Source organism: Eschrichtius robustus, chromosome 9, assembly GCF_028021215.1.
Source record: "Eschrichtius robustus isolate mEscRob2 chromosome 9, mEscRob2.pri, whole genome shotgun sequence".
NCBI classification, from domain to species: Eukaryota; Metazoa; Chordata; class Mammalia; order Artiodactyla; family Eschrichtiidae; genus Eschrichtius; species Eschrichtius robustus.
In genome coordinates, this window is record NC_090832.1 from 55,007,534 (window position 1) to 55,019,680 (window position 12,147).

General features: G+C 37.3%; 1 protein-coding gene across 1 annotated transcript in view; it reads left to right on the forward strand.

Annotated features, from left to right (window-relative positions):
- Nucleotides 1-209: 209 nt before the first annotated feature.
- Nucleotides 210-12,147, forward strand: part of HACE1 (HECT domain and ankyrin repeat containing E3 ubiquitin protein ligase 1) — a 98,238-nt gene continuing 86,300 nt past the window's right edge. Inside the window, exons 1-4 of the mRNA XM_068551384.1 lie at nucleotides 210-527; nucleotides 6,375-6,429; nucleotides 7,439-7,528; nucleotides 8,311-8,415. Coding sequence (XP_068407485.1) covers nucleotides 452-527; nucleotides 6,375-6,429; nucleotides 7,439-7,528; nucleotides 8,311-8,415 — 326 coding nt within the window. The 5' untranslated portion in view covers nucleotides 210-451. The remainder of the gene's footprint in view (nucleotides 528-6,374; nucleotides 6,430-7,438; nucleotides 7,529-8,310; nucleotides 8,416-12,147) is intronic.

Sequence of the window (12,147 nt, forward strand, 5' to 3'; positions counted from 1 at the left end):
TACAGCTTTGCGGTGCAGGAGAAGGGGCTCGTGGAGACACCCAAGAAGTCCCTCCGCAAGCTTGCGCACAGCTTCCCGCACACACCGCCCTACCCCGGCGTCTGCGTGGCAGGGGCGCGGAGCCCCGGGCGCACCCAGCGTGGCTCCGCCCCGGGTGCGCGGCTCGGAACTACCACTCCCAGAAGGCTGTGCGAATCCGGGAGGAAAGAGGCGGTGGCGGCGCCAGGAAGGGCCCGAGCGGCGTCTCCGGCGGCGGGTGTCCACTCGGTGGTCTGTCCGACAGCTCCCGGCCCTCGGACGGAGGACGCGGTCCTAGACGGCCCCCGTAGCCCCGGGTGCTGGCCCGGGTGAACCGCCGCCTCCACCTGCGGGACGGGCGAGGGGCGGGATGTAGGGCGCTGGGCGCGGAGGCCGCGGGCGCGGCAGGGGTAGCGCCTAGGGCGCGCCGAGGATGGAGAGAGCGATGGAGCAGCTCAATCGCCTGACGCGCTCGCTGCGCCGCGCGCGCACCGTAGAGCTGCCGGACGGTGAGCTGGCCGCGGGCTAGGGGCGCCGGGGGCGGGGCTTAGGGCGCGGGGAGGCCCGGCGGGGAAAACTAACCAAAAGCTGAACAAACGCCCACATTTACTTTCCTTGGCAGGGAGGGGCCGTGCTGGGACCCCCTGCCACCCCTCGCCCGCCGCTCCCGCCCGGGGCAGGTGGGAGTTTGGGGGAGGGGCCCGGGCTGTGAGGGTCCTGCTGCTAGAAGAAGCAGGACAGACCCAAGTCTCTTAAGACTATCGATTAGGGGTTTTGGCGAAGGAGCAGAAATATCACCCGGAGGGCGGAGATCGGATTCAGAAAACACAGTTGTGGGCCGTTTTACAGTCGCTGCCTGCTGGGGCTAGAGAGATGCTCCCCAAGTAGTATTGTTTACTTTAAGCTGCTGAGGGGAATTAAGCAGTCTTTTCTTTTTCTAAATGTAGAGCACTGTTGTATCTTGACAATAAATAAAAGGGTGTCAGATATGAAACATGTACTTGAAGTACTGTGTGTGTTTACATATATACACTTTCCTTTAATATGCGTGTCTGCCTTCATTTATTCATCAGACGGAGGGCGCTGGGGCGCTTCTACAGAGAGGAGTAAGGCATGAGCCCTGTCGTTTAGGAATTTTAGTTCAGTGTGCTAGGATTTCTTCAGAATAGGTAAAACACTAGTAATAAAAGAGATGAGAAAGAAAGCCGTTTTGTTTGCAGCCTCATGAATTCAGATGGTTTAGTGGCAGTGGGAGAGGGCACTGCTGTCTCTAAGAGGCTTGATTCTGTATGCCCAACTGAGAGAAAGGGTAGGAGTTAAGTCTGGTGATTTTTTTTTTTAATGCATTGCATTAGTTTATCTTATATCATTTTTTTTAAAATTTCTTTGAATTGCTGCTGGAGAGGTGATCTGTAAGGTTAGGGAAGGAGAACTTGGGTGAGAGCCATAAAAGAAATGTGGGACTGGAGACCTGGGGATAGTTTTTCTGAAAAAAACTTTCCCTAGTCTCTCTTATGATTCAGAACAGGGTGATTTGTGGCGACTGTTTCTCAAAAGATAATTTTGTACTTGGTACCTTGCTAGTGTAAAGTAATAGACTGAAAATGATCCTGATTTTAGGAACAAGACTTTTGGCTTCAACGTTTTCTTTCTCTGTTTTCTTTCCACCTTCCACCTTTGAGTCCATTTCTTAAGTGCTGATCTCACTCATTTTCCGCAGTCAAATTATTGGTATCCGTTGCTGCGTGTGTAGTTTCATTTACACGGTATTTGTATTGCTCAGTTTAAATCACGTTGTTTTTTTTTTTTTACGTAAATGTGACTTAGAAGACTTTGATAATGTTTCCTGTTTTAAAAGTAATGTGTTTCATTGTGGAAAATTTTGAAAAGAAAGAAAAATAAAATAATCTGTTATTTCACACCCAGTGATAAACAATGTTAGTAGTTTCTTTATTTCCTATTATTATTTTTTCTTTCTCTACTGAAACTAAGATCATACTGCATATAGTCTTTTATTTTGCTTTTAGAAAACAACATTTTTTATGTCTTTAAATATGCTTAATTATTTTGTAGGATTTAATAGGTTGTAACAAATTGTAACAAATATTGAATCTAATTTTTGTTTTTATAATAGATTTTATGAGGAACAGCTTTGTACATTTTTAAATCTCAGTCTGCCTTTATAAATATTTCCTTAGGATTATTACATAGAAGAATATAGATCTAATTATATCAACATTTTTAAGACTGAGTATCAACCTCTCAACTAACTCTTTGGAAAAGAAAGTTCCACCGACAGTCTGAGAGTCCCTGGAAGCTAGAGTAATTAAAAATAAAACCTTTTCCTATGTTGCTTACATTTGTTTTTCTTTTGATTATAGTGAGTTTGCTCATCCTGTCCTTTTAATTTATCTTTGTCCCTAAGTTCTGATGAATCTTTTTGAATTCTCTAAGATTGGCTCTTTCAAATGTGCGCGTGTGTGTGTGTGTGTTACATTCTAATTATAAAAATCTAGATTGTGCTTTCATTTTAAGGGCTGAACAGAAGTTCTGAGATCTGTCTAAATTTAGGAAATAATCAGATGTTTATCTTGCCTTGTTAGACTTCAGTGATTAATAAGCACTAGATTGGAACTAATTATTAAGGTTGGAAAGTTTTTAATCAGCTCTCACTCTAAAATTAACTTTGTTGCATAGGATTAACCTGCAGATATTTTATTTATTGAATTCTGGGAAGACATATTTATGTTTTCTTGGGATGATGAAAACCTGAGTGTTCCCACTAAGTAATGGAATGCAGGTTGTTGAGTCATCTTAGGCAGGGCTAACCAGGAGTATTCTTGTGAGAGAGGAAGTGAAGGAAAAACAATTATTTTAGGGATATAGATTCTCTGTGGACTTTAAAAAGTTGGCTTATATTATTCACTTTTGTGGAAAAAATCTTATTTAAACTACTGCATTTACAGTGAATGTAATTTGTTTAATAAAATAATATAACTTGAGCCCATTTGAGCATATATTTGAATGATGATTAGGATAATTATCAAGTTTTTAAAAAATCTCTCCCATTTTATGGTTTGAGGAGACATTGAATATGGCATAGTGAATCTGAACTTCCTGTTCTTTGAGGTTTTCCTTTTAGTTGCTGAGTTCTGAAATGTTATTAATAAAAATGGCCAACATATCTGATAAAATGAGAGATTGATTAAACTTTTCTTATCACTCTGAAAACTTCTGTTATATACCTAGTTCTCAAGGTTTCTTCACGAGTGTGGAGAAGGAAGCACCTGACAACAAATTTTATTCAGTACTTTCTTAGTATAGTATTTCCTGGATAGTCTCCTTCTAGCATCATAGTTGTGGTTATATTTGTGTCTTCATACCTTTTAGTGTATGTGAGCTATTTTTTAAATAAGGTTAAATATTACTTAAAAAACAAGATCTACCTCTAAATTTTATATAATAAACACCCTGTAAGTAAAACCCATGCGAACCTTATGGTGCTCACTTAAAAGTAGGTACTATCTTGATTAATAAGTTTAAATTCACAAATAAGGGTATTTCCTGTTTATGACTTTGTTTATTATGGAGTTACTTAATTGAAATTGTCATGGTTTAGAAGTTCAGATTTTTATTGGGGCGTGTATTATATGAGAGAGCAAGAATGTTGCCATGCTGAGGGAGGCTTAGTGCAGTGCTTTTCAACTCCTTTTGGTGACTCACTGTTAGATAATGAGAATAATTTAGTGGTTGCAGTCAGCATTTTGAAAAAATTGAGATGGAAGAGAATAAAACAAGTTAGACTGTATTGTACATGTTAAGAATAGTATTGTAGACCTTTTGGCTATTTATATAGTGTATACTGGGGGCAGTGGAAGATTTTTCTTGTGGGGGCTTTGGAATCAGCCAGCTTTGAATTCCAGTTTAGCCACTTAATGCCACCATCACATGGCTTATTACTTTACTTAGTGCTTCAGCTTTCTCATTTGTAAAATAGGGATAATACTAGTACCTACTTCGTAAGGTGGCTGTGAGGATAAAAGAGGTGATGCATATGCATGTGAAGTGTTTAGAACAGTGCCTTTAAGGTAATGGTTTAAAACATGTTGTCTGTTATTAGTAGGATTCTTCGGTTATTAAATTATTATTACAGTGAAAGAGTTGTTGCATCTGCATACTGTACTTGTGAATGTTGACTAGGACTAAATTGCTCTTCATGTATACATTCAAAAATAGTAAAATAATGAACAAAAATGGGAAGAAATGGTAACTTTTTTTCTCTTCCTCTAAATACTTTAGGATATATTTCTAAATATATAATGTTTTTTCAAACATAATCACAATACCATTATTAGAGCCAACACAAGTAACAGTAATCTTAATTCTCATCAAATACCCAGTCCATGTTCAGTTTTCTCCTCAGAAATATTCACTTACAGTTGGTTTATTTGAATCAATGTCCAGTCAGGTCCACACATTACATTTGGTTGACTCATCTCTTAAGAATCTTTTAATGATAACAGTTCCCCCTCTTTTTTCTTTTTCTTTTTAACTTTCCATTTTTAAGTAATTTTAGACTTATAGAAAAGTTGCATAATTATTACACAGTTCCTGTATACCCTTCACCCAGCTTCCCCTCATGTTCACATCTTATACAACCAAAGAACAGTGATCAAAACTAAGGAATTAATATTGGTGTAATACTGTTAGCCACATTCCAGACTTTTATTAGAACTTCATGAGTTTTCCCACTAATGTCTTTTTTCTGTTTTAGGATCCAATTGAGGATACCACATTGCATTTAGTTGTCATGTTTCCTTAACCTCCCCTGAACTGTGATATTTCTTCAATTTTTCCTTGTTTTTAATGGTCTTGATTAAGAGGACTGATGAGGTATTTTGTGGACTTCCTCTTAATTTGGGTTTGTCTGATGTTTTCCCATGAGTAGATTAAAGTTACAGATTTTTGGCAAGAATACTACAAAAGTGATGTGCCCTTCTCAATGAAAACTCAAGGGCTACAAGATATTGATATGTATTATTTCTGGTGATGTTACCCTTTATCAGATGATTAAGGTGATAATCTGCTGGGTTCTCCACTGTAAATTCACTATGGGGGAAATACTTTGATACTATGCTGATATCCTCTTTCTCAAACTTTAACTCATAAATTTTAGTACTGCTATTAACTTTTTAAGGGCTAAATGGGACTTGTCAGGGTTACTTCTCTGTAAATAACTTATTAAAAAACATAAAGCTCTAATATGCATTGAATTGAGGAATGACCATTAGTAATACATAAAAGTAAATTCAGGGACTTTCCTGGCGGTCCGGTGGTTAAGACCTCGCCTTCCAAAGCAGTGGGTGCGGGTTTGATCCCTGGTCAGGGAGCTAGGATCCCACATGCCTCGTAGCCAGAAAAACCAAAACATAAAACAGAAGCAATATTGTAACAAATTCAATAAAGACTTTAAAAATGGTGGACATTGGGGGCTTCCCTGGTGGCGCAGTGGTTGAGAATCTGCCTGCCAATGCAGGGGACACGGGTTCGAGCCCTGGTCTGGGAAGATCCCACAGGCCGCGGAGCAACTAGGCCCATGAGCCACAATTACTGAGCCTGCGCGTCTGGAGCCTGTGCTCCGCAACAAGAGAGGCCACGATAGTGAGAGGCCCGCGCGCCGCGATGAAGAGTGGCCCCCACTTGCCGCAACTGGAGAAAGCCCTCGCACAGAAACGAAGACCCAACACAGCCATAAATAAATAGATAAATAGATAGATAGATAGATATGATATGAACAACATATGTACATATCAAACTTTAAAAAAAACAAATGGTCCACATCAAAAAAAAAAAAAAATTAAAACACTATCTGAAATTTATATAAGTATCGCATGAGATTATAGATCTGACTTTTATAGTTACTGACTTTTAACTTCTTTTGGATCATATTTCTGTGAATTTATTCTATAAAAGATAATAAATGAAAATGTGAGGTAAATAATAAGTAAAAATAAGACTTTAATGCTGTTTCGTAAAAGCTTCTAAAAATTTCTTGTGTTATTGACAAGGAGCAAATACTATGTATATGTAATGTTTTAAAATAATTTTAGCGTATATATCTTTGATATTCATATATACTTAACACTCCTCCAAAGTACTTGTAAGTACGATGAAACATTGTGCATTATTGCAAATCTTGCAATACCTCTGGTGTTTTTCACTATCCGTAATCTTCTTCCACCTCTTCTCCTAGCTTTTTATTTAGAGTTAAGAAAACTCTGAAGTAGTCATAAGTATCTCCCTTTGGAAAAAGTAGGAGATAAATTAATTCCTTTTCTTTTTTTTTTAACACTTAGATAATGAAACTGCTGTTTATACATTAATGCCAATGGTTATGGCTGATCAACACAGGTGAGTGCCTATTTACAAATTTATATATATTTTTTCCACAAATTTATATTTTTTAAGAATATAAATTTACCTAAATGTTGTGTACACACACACACAAACACACCATAGAGTTTGGACATAGGTTTTGTCCTGCGGCAAGTTATTTAGCCTCTATTATAATTTTCTGTCTGTGAAATAAGAAACAAGATTTTCTAAGATCCATATCAACTGTAAAATTCTGTGATAAGAGATTTTCTAAATGCATAGTCAGAACTTAAAACAAGTATTTGTTTGGTCACTGACAGTGAAAAACACATTATGATGGTTTCTGTTAGAGGTCACTACTGATCTTTATAGCAAACAGTTAGGGCTGATGGACAAGTTATTCCCTAATATTCTACTACTTTGATGTTCTTTCTATTGATGTAGTGTTGACACTTTTTTTTACAGGGCGCACGTGTGGTGTGGTTTTCTGGCTGTGTGTTGAGATGTTTATACTTGTAACAGACAGCTCTGCTGTGGTTAGCCATTGGGTAGTTTGGTATTACGAGGAGAAAGTAAAGAGACACTGTATTTTGAAACACGTTTAAAATATAAATGATTTTTTTGCTTTGAACTCCTGTCTGATATAATTAAAACATGTTTTTGTCTGACTTTTCTTATTTGACCAAAATTAATATAGATAGGCTCAACTTTCTGCAGGGGGAGCAGCCAGTCCTACTCTCTTTGTTTCTCAAGAATCTAGTGGGAGCTGAAGCCAACTTAGGTGTCCTCAGAGCAGGTGACATAGTCAGAGCGGCAGACGAGGAACCCTTCAGCACCCGTTTATAGGTGAGGGCAGTTGGTTTTTGGATGATGCTGCACTGGCTGCTGTGCTACACTTAGAGAGTAGTGCCTTGTGTTTTGGCTGACGTGGGACAAAACCTTTAGAATAATTGGTAAGAGTAACACTAAACAGCTATTAACTTGAGTTATTATGTTTTTAAAAACTTTTTTTTTTAAACCTTGACTCAATTTTCTTTTGGCATAGGTCTGTTTCTGAGCTACTATCAAATTCAAAGTTTGATGTCAATTATGCATTTGGACGTGTGAAAAGAAGCTTGCTTCACATTGCAGCAAAGTAAGACGAAGACATTTTGGATTAAATTTTGGTCTAGAGTAATGATCAGTAAGCTTTGAATCAGTGTGTTCCATAGTAGTTATGGAGAGATGAGAACAGACAGCTGAGTGGTTCTTTGTTTTGTCGAGGGCATAGTGTGCTATGCTTACATGCTTTCACTAAATAGATTGTTAATCTTGGGGTTGGACTCAAGTCTTAATATCTGATGTTTTAGCTTGCTCTAGATCAGATTAGAGAAGGTTAGGCACGGGGATTATCTTTCCTGGATATACTTAAGAGGGTACATTCACCAAAATTTTACTTTTATCCCACCAGTATAAGATTTTATATGCTAATTGCATGTGAAGTTGTTGCCTTTATATTTTTTACTTAGCTGTGGGAATGATTTTTATTCATAATTTTCCAGTGTGTAACTAATCAATTTGTTGATATCTCATCACCCTTTAGGATTTAGGTAGAGATTACTCTACCTAAATAAAATTGATTTTTCAATATAAATTTGGATTCTGGAAAGCCAAAAGTTGAGAGTACTATATGGTTTCTTTTATGTGCTAATACTTTATTTTGCTTTATATGAACTTCTCAAATACTTCATAGCTTTTGTAGTAGAATGTACCATCTTGAAAGTAGAGGATATTTACTGTTTGTGACAGGAGTTAAATTGTAGGTCAATATGGACCCCCAAAATAATGTGTTTAATAGGGCTTTTTGTTTTTTAAGTAAGCTATGTCAACTGTGGCTGTTTGTTAAATGTGTCTGAACTGTTTTTAATATTGTTTTAGTTGTGGATCGGTGGAATGCTTGGTTCTGCTTTTAAAGAAAGGAGCAAATCCTAACTATCAAGATATTTCAGGCTGTACACCCCTTCATTTGGCAGCTAGAAATGGGTAAATATTTTTTCTTAAGTAGCTTAAGTTGTATTATCAGTTATGACTAAGAGTAGTCAAGGCACTCTACCTTCATTTGGGAATTTTTTTTTTCTTTTGCCCAATATTTGCCTTGGGAAGAGGGTCTTGGATTATTATGTTACACTTTTAAATAACTATAATTTTAATAATTTATTAAGTTTACTAATATTTTTCTTCTTTAAGATATATTTGTCAAAGTTTATTTTTACTAGTATGATAATGACATTTTCTGAAAAGCATAATTTTCACCTCTTTGTTTTAGTGTCCTTTTTCCTGGTAGTCTTTTGCCATGTCGAACTCCATGGCTTATTTTCCACATTGTTTAGTTAATTCTATTAATGCAATTAAAGACAGAGTAAATACATTATACTTAGTTTGTTTTCTTTTTTTAATAAATTTATTTATTTTTGGCTGCGTTGGGTCTTCGTTGCTGCACGCGGGCTTTCTCTAGTTGCAGCGAGCGGGGGCTACTCTTCGTTGCGGTGCCCGGGCTTCTCATTGCGGTGGCTTCTCTTGTTGCAGATCACGGGCTCTAGGCGCGTGGGCTTCAGTAGTTGTGGCTCCCGGGCTCTAGAGCGCAGGCTCAGTAGTTGTGGCGCACGGGCTTAGCTGCTCCGCGGCATGTGGGATCTTCCCGGACCAGGGCTCGAACCCGTGTCCCCTGCATTGGCAGGCGGATTCTTAACCACCGCGCCACCAGGGAAGTCCCTATACCTAGTTTTTTTGTCAAGAATGTCAGATAGTCACGTCTCTGTGTCTGCCTCCACAATATTTTTCACTTCTTAAAATTCTGTTGGACTGAGAAACCAGACTAAAATAGTTGGAATTTTGTTTAAAATGAAAATAAGTAGTTTTTGATTCAGGGCTTGAGGAACTTTACATTTATAAACATTTTTTTTTTTTTTTTTTATGTCTTCATATAATTAGCACTTTTTTTTTTTTCCACACACACACACACACACACACACTGTATTTTATTTTTACAAGAGATAAATAGACTGACACCAAGCATTGTACATGGATGACCACAACAAAAGCAACAATGATTGCAATTACCAAACATGAAACACACTCATACTATGTCATAATATTGACATTCAGTCCAGTAATCCTCCACTGTAACAGCTCCTTTACTTTGCAGTGAAAATTGATTTGTATGTTCTTTGCCTCTGAGTCCTTGTGGGATTTTTTTTTTTTTTAATTCAGACAGAAAGTCACAAAAATTATACTCATCCTCATCAGTTCACTCAGTCCCATGTAATTAATTTTTTTTTTCATCTTGATCTTTTGTTAGCACTTTTATGAGTTCATCAGTTTTTCATTAGAGTTCTGAAAATGCTTATTCATTCAGTTCAGCAGTACAGTCAGTTACCAGAAACCTGTACTTGTCAGAGTCTTTTCCATGAATTTCTTGAAGATGAAACCCTTTTATAGGAACATATTTGCAAAATCATCAGAGCACACCCAGAACTGTCTGTAAATGACAAAAGACTTAAAAATGACCATGGTTAAAGATTTGATGAAAGTTCATAATAATGCAGTTGACAAGAAAATTAGTTATTTCTGAGATATACATTTTAAAGTAATAACTAGGATTGTTACTTATAACATTGTACCAGAACATATAAGATTTTTAGAAATTTCATGTAATGTCTGAAACATTTATATTAACATATTTCCATACATATTTCCATACACATACAAATATAAGATTTTTAGAAATTTCATGTAATGTCTGAAACATTTATATTAACATATTTCCATACAAATAACCCAATGAAAGTTTAGTATTAGTTGTTTTGTTTGTTTTTTTATATTGCAGGTTCTTATTAGGCATCAATTTTATACACATCAGTGTATACATGTCAATCCCAATCGCCCAATTCAGCACACCACCATCCCCACCCCACCGCAGTTTTCCCCCCTTGGTGTCCATATGTCCATTCTCTACATCCGTGTCTCAACTTCTGCCCTGCAAACTGGCTCATCTGTACCATTTTTCTAGGTTCCACATACATGCATTAATATACGATATTTGTTTTTCTCTTTCTGACTTACTTCACTCTGTATGACAGTCTCTAGATCCATCCACGTCTCAACAAATGACTCAATTTCGTTCCTTTTTATGGCTGAGTAATATTCCATTGTATATATGTACCACAACTTCTTTATGCATTCATCTGTTGATGGGCATTTAGGTTGCTTCCATGACCTGGCTATTGTAAATAGTGCTGCAATGAACATTCGGGTGCATGTGTCTTTTTGAATTACGGTTTTCTCTGGGTATATGCCCAGTAGTGGGATTGCTGGGTCATATGGTAATTCTATTTTTAGTTTTTTAAGGAACCTCCATATTGTTCTCCATAGTGGCTGTATCAATTTACATTCCCACCAACAGTGCAAGAGGGTTCCCTTTTCTCCACACCCTCTCCAGCATTTGTTGTTTGTAGATTTTCTGATGATGCCCATTCTAACAGGAGTGAGGTGATACCTCATTGTAGTTTTGATTTGCATTTCTCTAATAATTAGTGATGTTGAGCATCTTTTCATGTGCTTCGTGGCCGTCTGTATGTCTTCTTTGGAGAAATTTAGGTCTTCTGCCCATTTTTGGATTGGGGTGTTTGTTTCTTTAATATTGAGCTGAATGAGCTGTTTATATATTTTGGAGATTAATCCTTTGTCCGTTGATTCATTTGCAAATATTTTCTCCCATTCTGAGGGTTGTCTTTTCATCTTGTTTATGGTTTCCTTTGCTGTGCAAAAGCTTTGAAGTTTCATTAGGTCCCACTTGTTTATTTTTGTTTTTATTTCCATTACTCTAGGAGTTGGATCAAAAAAGATCTTGCTGTGATTTATGTCAAAGAGTGTTCTTCCTATGTTTTCCTCTAAGAGTTTTATAGTGTCCAGTCTTATATTTAGGTCTCAAATCCATTTTGAGTTTATTTTTGTGTATGGTGTTAGGGAGTATTCTAATTTCATTCTTTTACATGTAGCTGTCCAGTTTTCCCAGCACCACTTATTGAAGAGACTGTCTTTTCTCCATTGTATATCTTTGCCTCCTTTGTCATAGATTAGTTGACCATAGGTGCGTGGGTTAATCTCTGGGCTTTCTATCTTGTTCCATTGATCTATGTTTCTGTTTTTGTGCCAGTACCATATTGTCTTGATTACTGTAGCTTTGTAGTATAGTCTGAAGTCAGGGAGTCTGATTCCTCCAGCTCCATTTTTTTCCCTCAAGACTGCTTTGGCTATTCGGGGTCTTTTGTGTCTCCATACAAATTTTAAGATGATTTGTTCTAGCTCTGTAAAAAATGCCATTGGTAATTTGATAGGGATTGCATTGAATCTGTAGATTGCTTTGGGTAGTATAGTCATTTTCACAATGTTGATTCTTCCAATCCAAGAACATGGTAGATCTCTCCATCTCTTGGTATCATCTTTAATTTCTTTCATCAGTGTCTTATAGTTTTCTGCATACAGGTCTTTTGTCTCCCTAGGTAAGTTTATTCCTAGGTATTTTATTCTTTTTGTTGCAGTGGTAAATGGGAGTGTTTCCTTAATTTCTCTTTCAGATTTTTCATCATTAGTGTATAGGAATGCAAGAGATTTCTGTGCATTAATTTTGCATCCTGCAACTTTACCATATTCATTAATTAGCTCTAGCAGTTTTCTGGTGGCAGTTTTAGGATTCTCTATGTATAGTATCATGTC